Source organism: Sprattus sprattus, assembly GCF_963457725.1.
Source record: "Sprattus sprattus genome assembly, chromosome: 10".
Classification (NCBI taxonomy): Eukaryota; Metazoa; Chordata; class Actinopteri; order Clupeiformes; family Clupeidae; genus Sprattus; species Sprattus sprattus.
Window position 1 is genome coordinate 28,101,136 of NC_137908.1, and position 16,906 is coordinate 28,118,041.

At 45.8% G+C, this 16,906-nt stretch overlaps 1 protein-coding gene across 1 annotated transcript in view; it reads right to left on the reverse strand.

The window, feature by feature from the left end:
- magi1b (membrane associated guanylate kinase, WW and PDZ domain containing 1b) overlaps positions 1 to 16,906 on the reverse strand; it is a gene marked incomplete at its 5' end in the record, with an annotated part of 114,856 nt that overhangs the window by 52,460 nt on the left and 45,490 nt on the right. Inside the window, one exon of the mRNA XM_080846793.1 lies at positions 11,600 to 11,716. Within this exon, the coding sequence (XP_080702919.1) occupies positions 11,600 to 11,716 (117 nt within the window). The remainder of the gene's footprint in view (positions 1 to 11,599; positions 11,717 to 16,906) is intronic.

A 16,906-nucleotide genomic window follows, 5' to 3' on the forward strand; every position in this document is an offset into this window, starting at 1 on the left:
ATCACAATCACGTGGCGATCCATCTTTGGGCACGTTCAATAAGCACATGGGATTAATATCTACATTCTAATGTGCTTTTGTCCACACAGAAGCACACCAGGCCTTGTTACTGTGAGTGTGACACAGACACACATGTAACATTACCAGTAAGAAGGCAGAAATGACTTACGGTAACACTAACGAAATCTGAAAAAAGGTATCTTGACTAAAAGCATATTTTATGCTGCATAAGGTAACTGTAGATTGATCTCCAAAATGAATCATTGGTTAGTGTTCTAATTCTCATCAACAAATACTTACATACGTGCACTGGAACAGGCCCATGATGGTGATCCAGTTTGTGGTGCTCACTAGGCCATCAGGAATGCATTGAGCAATGAGTCATTACTGTAGTTGTTCTATTAATAAACAACACAATTATTATTCAACTTTTGTTTCGAGCCCGTTGCCTTTTTAACTAGAACTACAGTAAACACGGGGACACAAAGCATCTCAGGCAAACATGATGCCAAAAAGGGAATCTCACCACTCAACACAAAACCAAGCCACGCTGGGAATGAGGGCTAGATGGGACAGCATTTGGCTCTGCTTCATCGCCCATAATCCACACAGGGTGAAGCTGTGCCAAGCCAATGAGAAAAACATGAAGGGCCAACTGACTTATAGAAAACCCCATCCTCCCAGACTGTGATGTGCTTGTCCTTATATGAAGCTGTTATCTGCCAGGCTTGATTCAATTTTTCATGAGCATGACCCAGTGAATGCTTGTAGTATTCTCCATCCCCTGTTCTTTCACTCCCTCCCATTTCTCTCCATTCTCTCCATCTCTCCTTCTTAATCTCTATCTCAATCCTGCATCCGTCCATCCATCCATCCATCGGTACCTCTACATCTCTCTCCTGTTAAGAGTTCAGATATGAAGCAGTGTTACAGGCTGTGGAATGGGCCCTCCTAACCTCCTCCCGCTCTCTATGCTCATGTGGTCAGTAGTTCTGGTGAGGGGAATGGTTCCACTTTTCACAAAGCTGGCAGAGACCTTCTTCCTGTCTTCCCCTTCAGTCTCTTCAAGCTCAGGCCATAAAATGACTTACTGTGGGTATACACAAAGTTCACGAACACTCTGCCACTCCAGGGCCACAGGAAGAAGTCCCACCCCCTAACCACCCACCACACACACACACACACACACACGGTCGTAAACCCAAACCCAACCAAACAGGCCATTATATTTCTCATTCGTAACCAAAACGAAAGACGATACACCACTCAAGTAGAGAGGAAGGGAAAGTAAGTGACTCTGCCACCATGTAATTAAAATAAATATAAAGACTGTCTAATTTGTCTTTTGTGGTCGCTCGTGAAATTGAAAGGTTCTCCTTTTATTCCGGCACTCGGAGACAAATTAAAGTTGTCTGCTTCGGCCATAGATGTTTTTGTCTAGTGTGTGATGTTTTTCAGAGAGACACATTCTGCTCAACTCAAACGTCCATATTTACCAACCATCTGACCCAAGCATGTGGGTTTGCTGTGAGCCCACTAACAGTTTAAGTGCTCAGCTCTGGTACTATATTAGCATGATTATGTCTATACAGTCCCGCTGAAAAGCAATAAGCACAGAACTGCCTGAACAGACATGAACTCGAGAGCTAGGTCAGTGAGACTCGCATCATTAAAAGGCTGCCTGAAATTTTGCTTTTAACTGCATTAATGGGGTATTTTCCCAAGCTCTTTCCTCATGATTAGTATGTGTGTGAGTGTGTGTTTAATGTGACAAGCTTTTAAGGGGGTGTTTGTCACAACACGTTTCCACACTCTTTCAGGGGAAGGGAGGCTAGTTAAGGACACAAGATAATATAGTACCCAACGGCTGACCAATTGAGAACAGCAGGGCTAAAACTGACACCACTCCCAAAAATGGTGTTTGTTTGGATAGTATAAGATGTAATTACATCTTAAAGTTTATAGTGAAAGGGGGTCCACACATACACAGACAAACACAGACCTGCATCCGCACGCGCACACACCCGCATCCGTATCCACATGTGTGCACACACACACACGCACATACACACACACACACGCATGTGATCACTGGTACAATTCTTGGTATGCAAGCAACTCTTGTACCTTGCCTTTTGTCTGCCTGTGACCTTGGGAGATTTGACACACTGTCTTTCAAGGTTTGAGAAATGACCTGGTGTAAGCAGGGACCTTCAAACACCCTGCAGAGCTGGAGAGCAAAAACAGACAGTACTCGCCCGCTATTTATTTGCTCTTCCATCAGCAGCTGGTGCTGAGCCCAATTTGGCATGGAACTATCAGATCACCACAAGACTGGGCCCAGCTCCATTCTACTTTGCCAGATGCCTCCAAAGTATGAACAAAATCATCTTCTCTCTATGGCAGCTCATGCCAATGCTTAAGTCTGCCTACAATGTAAACATACGTTACACCATGTTGTCTGCGGAGGTGAGGGGATAGCAAAACAAAACAAAGGCGTCTGCTCATCCCATTCCATGACTCCATGAGCAGACTGGATGAGACCACAAGACTCTTACAGCCGGTGAAGACTGGGATGGGCGAGTAGGGACTATATGGATGATTGCCGTTGAGTTCTTCCGGCACTGCAGGGGATACAACCATCTGTCCCACCAAAGGGTTAATCCACAACCTAACACAGGCTGTGGATTCCAGCATTTTCTACCCTTTTTTTCTCTGTGGTAACCCCCTACCCTTCACCCCCCCATAACCACCATCCCTCCATCAAAAAGTCCCAGCAGCCACATAACAAACCGCCCCCCACCCCCTCTCCGTCAGTCTGCAAAGTGTGTGCGTGAGGTGGTGGGAGTCTGCTGTTGCACTGTTTGCCACATTGATCAGTAGGGTGGATTTATATAGGGGGTGTGGTGAGGGCACCCAGACTGAATGGATCTCTCAAAGGAGGCGCAGCAAACACAATAAGAAGAAAACAGGGCCTGGGTCCTGGCTCATCTTATAGCCTCCATGCATGCCCCCCCACAACCCCCGCTTTTTTATCATGCCTAAATGCTTTGGTCACTGGGGTGGGAGGTGGAGGGTGGGGTGATGGGGAGATGGACTGGACAGGGTGGAGACAGATGATAAGATGAGGACAAATCAGACAAAAATCTTCAAGCTATTTGGAAGGGGGGGGGGGGGGGGTGGATGGGGAGTGAAGTGGGGTAAACGCTTAATTACCCAGAAACCTGGCTAAAATGCAGAGAAGACACACAGATTTCACTGTTTCTCCCCCCCCCCAGTCAAAAGCACATTCACGGGAGGCAAGCTGACGGAAGAGCTTTAAAACTGGCCATTTACTGAGGGATGCACAGAGCCAGGGGGAACGAAGAGACAGAAAGAGAGAGAAAGAAAGAAAGGGAGAGAGGGGAGAAGAGAAGAGAGAGAGAGAGACTGAAGGGTGGGGGGCTCGCTGACATCCTCGAAACCTGCCTGCCACCCAGCTATGGCAGCTATAATGGCCTCTGACGTGACAACAAATCACAGCTCAATTCAGCCTCTATCTACCATCTCAACCAGACGACCAGACATGCACACTCACACACACACATATGCCAGTAGAGCACACACGCACGTACTCACGCAGGCACACACACACAAACGTACGCACATAGAAAAGGCAATCTTTGCAGAGCAACATCAATCCTACCACACTACCCAATGAAAATCCACACTCAGACATTCAAACATACACCAGCCTCAAATACTGATGCTTTCGTCTCAGTCTATAGCAATTCTCTCTTCCCTATCCCTCTCTCTCTCTCTCTCTCATCCCTTGTTCCCTACCCCCACCATAAACCCTGGAAACCACAGCATCCCTATCAAACAGGACGCAAATGCTCAGTAAATACCTCAATGCTGTGTGTCGTCCACCTTTTTATTCCAGCTCGAGAACAAAACACCCCCCAAAAAAAGAAAAAATCTCAGCGATGGAAAGAATTCCAGCAGGCAGGCAGGAAGAAAGAAAAGGAGGAGAAGGAGGAAAGAGACAGAGGGGGGAAAAAAAGAGTCAGAGAGCCGTTTCCCCCCGGTGAGTGCATCAGACACTGGCGTCTGAGCCTGCGTTGGCCAGTCCACTGTCTTTTCCTCTCCTTCTTCTTCCTCTTCTCCTTCTCCTTCCCTTGCAAGCACAGCAAATGAGCGGTCCTGCCCAGCTTTAGGGGCTAAGCCAATGTGAGCTATCCACACTCGGGCTCCTGTCTGAGGCGAATGTCTCTAGCCCCACAATCACCCACATGCACCCGCCCACCTCTGCTCAGTTACACATTCTCTCTCTCCCTCCCTCTCCCTCTCTCTCTCTCTCTCGCGCTCAGCCTCACTCCCTCCCTCCCCCTCCTTTCTCTACCACAACCCCCACCCCTATATCACCCTCCCTCCCTCTCTCTCTCTCTCTCTCTCCCCCCTTGCTCTCACTCACACTCACACACACACACACACACACACACACGCTCCCCCGGCAAATAAGGCGGTCACATAAACCCCATTCTCGCACGTCATGTGACCCTAGCAATCAACACTCCCAAACAGCCAACGGTGGGCTAGGCTATACTCGGCTGCACTATACTGTGCTGTGTAGTAATGTGACGGGTAGCACTCCGCTGGATCAGGTTGTTGGGGAGAGTCAACGAGCAGGAGGACCCCTGTGTGCATGGAAATGCAGCCATTGTTTTCTTTAAACCCCACGAGGGGTATGTGCATTTGTCTACTGATGGGGTAGCATAAGGGGGTCAGGGGCACTTGCAGACTTCACCCCCCCCAACCACCACCCCACCCCCCCCAACCACCACCCCACCCCACCCCACCCCACCCCCCACACACACACATGCAGCAACTCCATCAATACAGCTAAGCTACAAGCACATCAATTAAAGATGACGAGGGAAGAAGCCCAACATGCTAAAGCAACCCCATCCATGACTCCGAAAAACCAAGATGTGTCTGTGACATTGGCTTTCATTGTCATTTCATAACATTACCCAATTCCAAATAAACATTTTGAATGCAACATTATTGAAACAACATGTTTATTTTGAAAAGCTGTTTTTTCCATTTCATGACAGGGTCTCAGGATGCAAGGGAAGAATGCCCTACTAATACTAAGAACCCTGTGTATATATGTGGTCAGGACAACTGGCATGGCCTCTTTTGTTTTGGATTATTCAAAAACCTCCAAGTTCTGTGTGTGTGCTGACTGCCAGATAAACAGTCCTGCATGCAGAAGTCCACAGTTTAAAACACCTGTATGGCTGGGGATAAAAGGGTCCATTTTGCCTTCCAACACTTGCCCTGTGAAATTACCACTGTCATCAGTCAAAGCATGGCACAGGTATGGCCCTCATCCACACAGGTCATGACGAGGGAGCCTCCACCCAGAAGGTGGAGTAATCTTTCACAAATGAAACTCCACGGAGATGGGACAAGAGGTGTCTCCTGGAGGCCACAAGAGCCGTCCCATTGGCTGACCATTGAGACTGGGAGAGCTGCTATTTCAGGTGGATGAGAAATGAATCATTTGGCACTCAGTGGGTCTGCTATGGATCTCATCTGGGAATAAATATCTAACTTTACATCTCTGTCAGATGTACAGTTCTGTCTCCTCCTCTGAGTGCCTCTGTAGCAGATGGCAAGCAGTCCATTGGGGGGGGGGGGGGGGGGGGGGCATTCAAAATACATTTTCAAAAATATATGTTTCTTTTAATAATCTACATATGATTATTTAATGCTTACTTTACATTCAGAGTGTTGAGAGGAAGGCAAACCCATACTGATTCTCTACTGCATATGACCATAGCCACCAGGATGGAGACAAGTGTTTCTTAGCATATTAAAAAAAAAGAAAACAACACGACAACAATCGACATCAAAATATCATACATCACAGCATCAAAGTCATTTCGAAGCCACATCAATAATTCAAATGGCTGGCATGCGGCATCTCTCCGTGTAGTCTGTTGTTGCCAATGAGAGTAGCCCGTGGAACACGATCACGGCCGATAAGCAGTGTGTTTGGGAGTGTCGGCATTGAAAATCAATGCCGTTCCACACGGACTGCAGACTGACAGCTCCGCATGCAGCAGTGTTACCGAGCACATGTTCACTATTAGCAGACTTTCAGCTGTTGCCAAATCTCTAAGCAACGAGAGGAAATGGACAAGGCGTGATTGTGTTTACTACACCATACTACAAGTCCCACACAAGCAGCAACATGCACTGACCATTATGGCAATAACACTGACAAAACAGAGCACAGACAGTACACAGTAACATTTAAAAGGTACAATGTGTGTGTGTGTGCGTGTGTGTGTGTGTGTGTGTGTGTGTGTGTGCGTGTGTGTGTGTGTGTGTGGAATCACACAGAGCCCACTGCTTTGTCCCTGATGTCTGTGCCCTCTGTGAACAGGCAGACATGAGCGACGCGTCGCATCTCTGCTCACATCACTTCACCCGGCGGCAGCGGCAGGAACAGACTAGCGAGCTAGCAGGGGGAGTGCCGACGGGGGCAGACTAGCACGCTAGCACGCTAACAGGGGGAGTGCAGACAGGAGTAGGAGACATTGAATGATGCAATGTGGAGATGTGCATCTGTAAATGAAAGACAAGACAGAGAGAGGGAAGGGAAAGAAAACGAAAGGAAGAAAAAGGGAAAGGGAGGGAAGGCAAACTACACTTCCCAGAGGCCCCTGTGGGTACCAGGTGGAGGAGTGTTTGCTGCGCGGAAGGGAGAGCTGGCAGGAAATTGCCCTGCAGTGCAGGTGGAGTGACCGCCCTGTGCTGGGTAAGGCAGGGATGCCACTGGCATCTGACCCTGGTCATAGTTGAACTCGTCAATCATGACCTTTGCACACACACAAGCACATACGTGCACACACAAAAGCCTTCTCACTCTCTTGGCTTAAACATACAGGAGACGGTTTGCAGCAGAACCGAAGTCCCTGCCCCTTGCGGCTCGGCAGACAATGCCCTTAAGATGAATTGGGCGGAGAGATAAAGTGACACAAGCAGTTAGCCATCTGTCCTTCAGTTCCTGATGTGGCTAGATGTGCAAGGCTGCTCCTCTTCAGTGTCCTCTCCGTTCCTCCACGCCTCCCTCCCTCACCTCCTCAACAACCCAGCCCCACCCCCACTCAAAGCCCCACCCACAAAGCTATCCCCTTAGCCTACTTACGTCTATGTGCCCTGGGCATGCCATTGACCATGTGCTCACGAGCCCACATAACACACCATTCTTCCCCTCCACGGCATTCTGGATGGCAGTGGAGCAGGCTCGCATCTGCAGGAAGAGGTGGGAAGAGGGAAAGAAGGAAAGTGTGTGTGTGTGTGGGGGGGGGGGGGGGGCAGTGAACCAGGAGAATAGAACGCCTACTTGCCTGGATACAGAGAAAGCACAAACACCAAGCAGCGTGGTGCTAATCCTGCCTCATCAGTGTGTGTGCGTGTGTGTGCCCGGCAGGAAAAAGAAGCTTCAACACACCCTGAGCTGTGTTCCTCAACACAACTGTCACATGGACAAAAAGACCGAAAGAGAAACGCAGATTGAGAGATCCAGAGAGACGAGAGAGAGGGGGGGGAAGAGAGGTAGAGAGCGAGAGTGGAAGAGAACGAGGGAGCAAGAGAGACAAAGAGAGATGCAGAGGCAAGACATAGTATGGCACATGCAGAACTAGAACCAACCCGTGCCCTTGCTCACACACACACACACACACACACACACAAACCCGCTCTGGAGGGGACGCTAAGCTAAAGGTTTGGATGGAAAGACAAATGAGCATCCAAGGAATGCTTGTGTGTGTGCTCTCAGAGAGACATGATTGTGTCTGTGCTCTCAGAGAGACAGTGACTGAGCAGGGCGATGAGGAAGAGTAGACAGGAGGCTGGGGGGTGGAGGTGAGGGGGGGGGGGGGGGTGATGGGCGACCGACCCGGCACATAATATCACCACTGATCCTCCCCTGCTCTGCTTTACAATGAGCAGTTGTAGCCGTGGCTGGGCAGGCAGGCAGGAGGCGAGGTGGCAGCGCTCCCTTCCTGCAGCTGACGGACGCTCCAATGAAACGGAGACAGGAAGGGGGGCTTCACTGCCGTGTTTACATCCCCACTACTCTATTGATGAGGCACATTAGTGGCCACCATCTTGCCCCCGCCACCCCCCCCCCCACACACACACACACCTCCTTCCCTTCCTCACAGAAACCCCACATCTGCCTGACTGCTCTTAAAGAGACAGTGTGCCATTTATCAGCACAGACCCGTCGGTCTGATGGTCCGGAGGTTGTGTCATCATTTGAAGACGGACGGTCAGTTTAATGCTGCTCCTTCAATACAGGCTAAAATGGCCATATGAATGTACATTCTTTTTAGAGAAAGTACAACCAAATACAGTTCATCGCTGACCAAGCCAATAACAGTGACACACAGAAAACAAGCCTCCAGGCATTGAGAGTGAGCTCCCCTCATTCATGGGTCACATGTCCTGATTGACACCTCTGACACATCACTCCCTCCCCCCCCCCCCTCTCTCTCTCTCGCTCTCTCTCACTCTCTTTCTCTCCTCGGCCACTGGCCACCTGGCAGGGCAACCCACTGGTCAGGCCATCAGAGAACAAAGCAGCAGCTGCACACTTACACACACTCATGAATAAGCGTGAGCTGACCCCCGCCTCCCGCACACACACTCTGGAGGGAGCGGTGCTCCGGTCCATTCCCGCTCACCCCCGTCACATTCTTCATTAGACAGCCAGGCAGCCTGGGGCACTATGGGAAATCTGGGGTTTGGCCCAAAATGTTGGAGCGGAGATGACTGATCTGATCAGATCTGATCTGGTCACACTCCATACAACCTGAAAAGGGTTCTTTCTTCGGGGGCATCAGTGTGTCTTTTATGTTGCAAAAAAAACACACACAATGGCTATTAAGCTTGTTGCAGAAATCTGTCATTAAGATAAGATTGCTATTAACTAAGTCCCCTGCATAAAAAAGCCCCCCGATAGCTGACTCAACAGCACATCATTTAGTAACACTGATGCTGGTTTCTGTGGATGCCAGCACATGTGTGACATTGTGTGAAAGTGAAGACCCAGGGGTCAGGGGGGGTTAAGCATCGTGTACTGAAGGGTCCACTCAGTCTGCCTCTCCTCCTGTTCCTAATGCCAAAACCCACCGCCCACACACACACACACACACACACACACACACACACACACACACACACACACACACACACACAAGGCATCAGACATAACACAGATCCATCTGTTCCCTCCAGCTGCTTTCAGTCTATTCTGCCCACACGTAATCTGATCAATCAGTGTTTGGGCGCTGGCTAAAAGCCCCACCCATGGTCAATTGTTGACCTTAACAAAAGACGTGTGCTACACACTGCATTCCGCCAGTCATTCTCACTCAATGCTCCCGTCAAAAACAAATACGAAAAGTGAATCTCAGCTGGCAGATAGACAGAAAAAGAGTGGCTCAAAAGTAACTAACTTTAACAGGCTTAATTCCCCAAAAATGTTCCACACAATGGCTACAAACATCCAAGAAGGCAACACATTTCAACATGCAGTCTTTGTCAGAGAGTAGAGATAAGAAGCTAAAAAGCAAACTGTGATAGATGAATCTGAACTATTAGCAAAGTGCTACAAAAATATACAGCTTTTTTTGTGTGCTTAATGACCACTGCAGCCAGCCAGATGCTATTCAGAACTGCGAGAGTTCATTCCTGTACAGGGAGAGCACATGAAAAATGTAGAGTCATTTGTGAAAGAGGATCAATGACGGCCTGATTGCAAACGTATAATAGTTGTGTGGGAGTGAGACAAATTGGAGACGATGTCGAGTGAAGTGAGACTAGGTAAAAAAAAAAGCCCCATTCTCGGCACATGAAACGAATTATATTTCAGCAAAAGAGAACCATACTCATTAAGACTGATGTAAGAAGTGTTTATATTGTAGAAGAAATATCATAAAGAAAACAAGACTATAATTCTGCACACTGAGGAAACATGATGAACATTCAGGCCTAGAACACCGAACTTTATAATACCGTACATTGTTCTGAAGAAGGGTACTGCAAAAACAAGGTGAGGATTTGAGCAAAGCACCACAAAAAGCCTCAACACTGCGGAAAGTTACATACATCGGCTTAACTCATCACAGCTTCATCACGGCTTCACTCATCACAGGAGCTAAAAATAAACATGAATCCTTCAGCAATTTCAATGAGGCATCAAAGCTGGACGCTTCAGCTTCAGCATTCAGTGTTCAAACCTAAGGAGCTACACTCAAGTCATTCTGTACGTTGCACCAAAATCAAACTATAAGTAGATCAGGGAGCTCTAATTCAATGTAAGGAGTGGGTTAATCCAGGCCATCTGTCTATTGGGATCCACTAAACTTAAATGCTCAATCTGTGGGGAGTAACAAAGGGTCCTATGGGCATTAAGCACACATAACCATATAACAGACCATTTAAAGGCCAATAAGGCCAAGCGACTGAGGCCACAAGACGCCATCGATCTTCAAATAAGGCGAGGTGGTATAGAAAGGAAACACTGGATTCAGTACTGGCACTGACTTCATAAGTCCTGTCCTAAATCCTGTACCACTGATATCGATATGGTATGTGGAAGGGGATGTTTGGAAGATTACCCAGAGTATGTGGTTACAGACCTCATTACTCTGGTGGTCAACACAATGATCGCTTAACAGCAGACGTCCGATAACACTGGATATCTATACATTAGCTGCATCAAATATCGGGTCAGCAGATATGTAATAAGATTCTTCTCAGGTTATATAGGAAGGCCTGTAAGAGGAATGTCAGGCCAGGAATACGTGTTAAATCACTACTCCTATTGATTCCGAAGAGAGCCGCAAAGGCCAATCGATCTGGAACTCTCTGGGACAATCTCACTATAATCAAATGTCCTGGGCAAACCAGAAGATCTAGCTGATTAAATGGATTTACGGGGATTGAAATGATGGGAAGGCAATATTCATTCGTCCTCTGGCTCCTCTGGGTCCAGGCTGAATCAATAATCAATGAGATCAGGCCCAGAAATCAAGGTGGAGGGAGGGAAATAAAACTGTTTCGCAAAAAAAAAAAAAACACCACCACCAAATACACAATGGTTAAGCGTTTGAGTCAGCGCGGTGGGAGCACCAGTCTGCCAACCACTCAATCAATGCCCAGATAGCGCAACATGCTCGTTCTTTCCCTCTGCACAGACATGCTATTCCACCCACTGGTCCACAACTAGTCTATACACTGACGGCTCGCAAAACCACAAACGCGGGAGTCGGGTTTCGACGAGACCCTTGTGGGAACGTTTCTTGACAAGACCACAAGTATGTTAAAGACAAGGCGCTCTTTAAGTAGGAAGGCGTCTGTGAATTAGCATGGCTCCAGGTCTTCGTGCCAAAAAGGGCAGGGAAAAGCACTGGCGTCTCCTTCCAAAAAAACAAAAGGAAAAAGGAAAAAAAAACGCACAGCTCGAGGAGACTCAGCGGATGAGAGTTGACAGGGGAAATTGAAGAGCGGCTGTCTGAGTTGGTCATATACTCACAAGGCACAGCATGGCGATACAGGTTATCTCGGATGATCTGCTGAAGTTCGTGATCCGGGGAAGACTTTTGGAACCTCTGGCTCAGATAGCGTTTCAGGTCCTTGTTGAGCTTGTTTCCTGCACAACAAAAGAGGGAGACATCTGTTAAGCCGTGATGATACCGCTTTTTTTTTGCAACACATTAACATTGTTAACAAGACAGTTTGAAAGAAATATGCATTTCAAAGGAACAGGCCCTGAGAATCACCTTTGAACCACTGAAACCCACATCTCTTGGACTACAAATCCCACTGTGCTCACCAGGTTGCCTGTTGCCTCCCTCCCTTCACACTCAGTAGGGATACCTGGATATTGACATGCAAGTAGTTCTACCACCCTGGGACAGACCATCTGTGGCTAACACAGTTTGCCAAAGCAAAGAGCAACATCAAAGATGTCAGCGGCTTGAGTGTTTATGCGTCAGAGCGAGACCTTACACTTCAACAAACCATCTGTTAATGCTAGGTCGAAAATGGTGAATACAAATAGGGATTGATTTGTGAATACAAAAAGGGGTCAATTTGTGGTTAGGGTTGGGGTTAGGATTAAGTTCTGGTTAAAATTAAGTTCTGGTCGATTAAGTTTGATTTGTCTTTAGGTTAGTATAGGTTATTATAAGTGTATTCAGCATAGTGTATTGTATATTTATTTTGTATATTTAGTAGGTTTATTATATGTTTATCATATGTGTAAATTATGTTCAGAGTACTTATATGTTATGCTATCGTTATGTTATGCTTGCTGTGCGGTGTCTTTTTTTAAGAATTGCAATTCACTGGCATTCCAACTGGTCACTGTTTTTGAAGAGGTTGCAGTTCAGTGGTGCACTAACATGTTTGTTTGAGCAGTGGCACACTTCAGGTATGAGAAGTCAGGATCATCTAAGGGTGGTATCCGATTTAGCAGTAGAGTAGACCTAATAAAAATGGTACCAAAACATCATCACCTCAACTGCAGTTAGAGGATAACGTGTATATTCAACTTCCATTCCACTGTTACCACCTCAGCTAATTGTGTTGTGTTTAATTTGGGGACCACTGACCAATTTAGTATTTGTCAGTGACATTATGTCACCATCATTTTTTGGGGGGTGGGGGTGTGGGGTGCCAATGTAAAGTTTCACCTAGGGCTCCAACACTGTCAGGGCTGGCCCTGGTTCTTGCTTCCAGGCTCTGCCATATTGCTTTTTCACTGTTATCAGAAAGATGGCTAGGACACATGTTTTGGACATCCCTGTAAAAGCACCAGAATTTGTTTCCATGGAAACACTGAGGACAAGGCCTACTTGTAAGTTAAACCTAGAGGCCTTTAATATGATGAGTGAAACACACCAATACAAGCCATATGCTGCAGTCTTTTCCATCACTTTACGGCCCTGAGATGATGGCACCTAATATCCAGGTATGCTCCAGGGCACATTCTGAGATGCCGTTAAAAAGTGAATACACACAAAAGACACTAAAGCAACTAGAATCAAAAGACACTGCTCCGCTGAAAAGTACTAATAATCGTACAAATCCAACTGTAGAGGAGCAGTGTGTTTCACATAAGCTCTAAAGTGTATTAACAGTGCCATAGGCAATTAAAACCATATGGGATGCAATTACATGCAATGTGGATATAAAAGAGTTCTAATCCACCTTGGGCAGATTAACGCCATTTCTGTTGTACAGGGGGAAACACAAGGTCATCACACATGAGGCGACAACATTTGCACACACACACACACACACACACACACACATCTGCTGTCGTCCTGGTCTTCCAATAGCCAAACTTCTCAAAGTGACAGATCACTGCCTCCTCCAGAGTCATCAACTTAACAGCTTACAAAGCCATTTTCTTTTTGTGACTAGCTTCTGGCTTTCAGATCTGTCCACTAGAGAGTGGAAATCGCTTTGAATCTATTCCCTCGTCCCACCTTCCAACAGAAAAAAAGCTATTTTGAGAAGTGAGAACATAGAGGGATCTCATCTCTGCAATACTGACAGAGCCCTTTTTCAACTAGCAGTTTACAAACCCCACATCTTTGTACATCAACAGACTACTCCGACCGTGTGATATCAAAATGATATGGCCTCCAATTATGGATGGCGAGCTCCGTGTTCTGGTGCTGTATCCAAACCATAATAGACACTGTCAATATTTGCCAGCTTCAGGTTCTGAAGTACATACTGGCTTAGGTTCAAGAAGGCCATTCAATGCACTCACTGCTCTTCCTTCCTGGAATACCAGGAACAAGCACAGCGCTCTCAACCACAATGAAATACCTCGCCACAGGCAGCTAAATATTGGCTATGGCAACTGGCAAGGACATTGCTGTATTTCAATCCCCAAAACAGGTTGTGGGCCATGCTGCCAACAAGTAAGTACTACTCAGTACAGACCCTCCGACTCTGAGAACAAGGGTGCGTCCAACCAACATTACCTACAAAACACACACGCATGCACACATCATCTCCAGTAACTGGGCACCACCCAACCACAACAGACCTCGACTGTCTTGGAAGGTTAACAACCTCAGTGTTAGAACATTTGTCTACCAAACTGACAGGACTATGGAGAGGAACACACAAAGTCTGATGTGATGAGAGGGCGCTGGAGCTAACAAGGTTAACTCAAGACAGGAAACCCTTTCAACATGGCACTCCAGCTAGTACCTGCGTAACTGTTAATCCCATAACGCATGGCTCAGTGTGTGAGTGCCAGACAGGTAATGCAGTTAAACTCACATTAGTACTGTCCCATACATGTTCAGGTTAAGACACCAGTGGAAAAATTGTTATTTTGTTCTTGCTCTTTTTCTTGTTCTTTTGAGTTTTTATCCTAGAATCATGAAAAGAACACCCCCAAAAACCTTGAATCGTCCACATATATGCCACTTGTGCATCAATGTTTTTTTAGTTAGAGGAAAAATACAAAAACATCAAGGCATGTCAGCGTTAGCAAAAAAGATCTAACAGGCCTTAGACCTTTAAGGGTTAAGGGAAGATCACTCATCCTTTGGACTATAGGCACATAAGATGAGAAAAAGCTGTCCTAACTGAGAAAACTGTTCCTTTCCTCGCTAAGAGTCCACGACAAAACATAGTGTATTCTTATTAAAGCATAGTAGACGGCTCAGTCAGAGCCTGTCTGAACTATACTTTAGCTGGGTGTGCACATTCACATAAAAGCCATACGACAGGAGACACCAGAGGCATACATAGAGGAAAATTAGCAGCTTGTATCTACTAAAAATAGCGCTGCTAATGATCAGTCAAGTTTTTCAGGACGTTAAGGATATTATAAAAACCTCCTGCACGTGTTGTGTGGGGAGAGTAAATGTCATGCACAGCAAACTATGTTAACTGCTATAAATGAAACTTTTACACATTACAAATAAAAACATCAACACAAACTGACAAAAAGAAAAAACATGGATATAATACCTTGCTAGTAAGCTATCATTCTTAATTTGATTTCTTGAGATGAGCATGAGTATGAGAAAAAAGGGCTGACTAGCATATAGCACACTGAAAGAGACAGAGCGGCTCATATAGCATCAGCAGTTACTTCAGGTAATTTTGACCCAAACAATTAAATAATTGAAAGTGATTAAAAACCCTTTTGAAATATCATTTTTGGAGTCATTATAGAAAGCTAGATGGACAACCATGGAGTTTCCTAAACAATTTCTATCATTTTACAATGTTTGAAAATAATAAGTATGACCCAAACACAATAGAACGGTTAACGGCACAGTCTGGAAATCTAATCCATTACACCTTTTTATCAAATTCAGAAAATGTTCTGTGGGTGCGGTTCAAAAACTCAATGTGTTCATACACAGTCCTGGGCTATCGAAACTATCAACAACCATTTGACACAATCAGAGACTGAACCTTTAAGAAGAGCACATAGATTTTACAGCTATATATAAACAAAATCACAGTGTGAATTGAATTAAACTCAGTTATGTATATAACAACCCCTCTAGAGCTACGTTTGGATAGCCTTTTTTTTCTTAGGAAGGTAACTAACTGAGTGAAGTGACCAAGAAGTGACAGCCATGATGAGAGCTGGTTGATTTCTCCAGATGCTAAGAAAAGGTGCTTCAATTATGTCCTTTCTTATCTCCTTTAGCATAGGGTACACTGGACCATCCTTTACAATAGCAAAGGAGGAAATACGTCCCACAATTAATTGCGGCAGCTACAACAAATGATCAAAACAGCGAAAGCGGAAGAGCTTAATGATGACTAACTAACATGACTGTCTATCCCTCACACAGACACTGATCAAAGTGAAAGTGCTGTTGAGAAATAAATATCCTTGCTCTTTATCACGCCGCAAGCGTGCTTTAAGTGAAGACTCACGTTTCAGATTCAACTAGGGCATAAAACATTTAATGGAAAAAAAATGGTTGGAAAAACCTGAAATAAAAACATTGAACATTTACTAATTTAAGATCTGGAGATCTGGCAATAACAATAGACAAGGACAAATGAAAAGCAAGAGGTATCCGCAAACTCCATTACACCCTTATCTGCTTTTCATGCCGTTGGTTGTTGTGATCAGGATCTACCAGATCAGGTTTGGTATCTGACAGCTTTCTAAGGTAGTCATGAGATCATGTCATATCAGTGCCCAAGGGGATTGTCCATGGCATAAGCCAGGTTATACACAAGTTCAAGTTTATTTATATAGCACATTTCATATGTTATAAATAGACACAATGGGCTTTGAGAAGAAGAAGAATAAAAGTGTGCTGCTGAGGAGATTCAGTTGCCTGAAACACACATGGGAGTTGTGCCTGCGATTAGGCAGAATTCCTTTGCAGAGTGTGCAAGTTGGTCAGACACCTTCTCTGGCAAATTAGTCACCTCAGCCACAGAGAAAAATGTTCAGAAGAGCTTTTTGTAATGACAAAATGCAGTTGTTAATGGGCGCGCGAGTAATGACAGTGACAAGACCAGAGGCATGATGGAGCCATATTTCATCCCTCTGACATTCTGCTGATGTGTGCAGAAAACAACACCGACATCGCAGACTAACTGCCTAGTCTTTGTAAATCTGGAATCATTAAAGCACGGATCCTGAGAAAGAATTGTTTGCTCGTTTGCTCACTGACTCATAAAAGTGCCTGCCTGTACTCCATAAACTCTAAAGTTGATGTCATCTGCCCCTATAATCCTCCCGAGTGAGAGGATGTCCTGTCCTGTGTTTGCACAAACTGAACGACGATGCAAAGGATGCATTGTAGAATCATCTCAGTGACTGTTCATA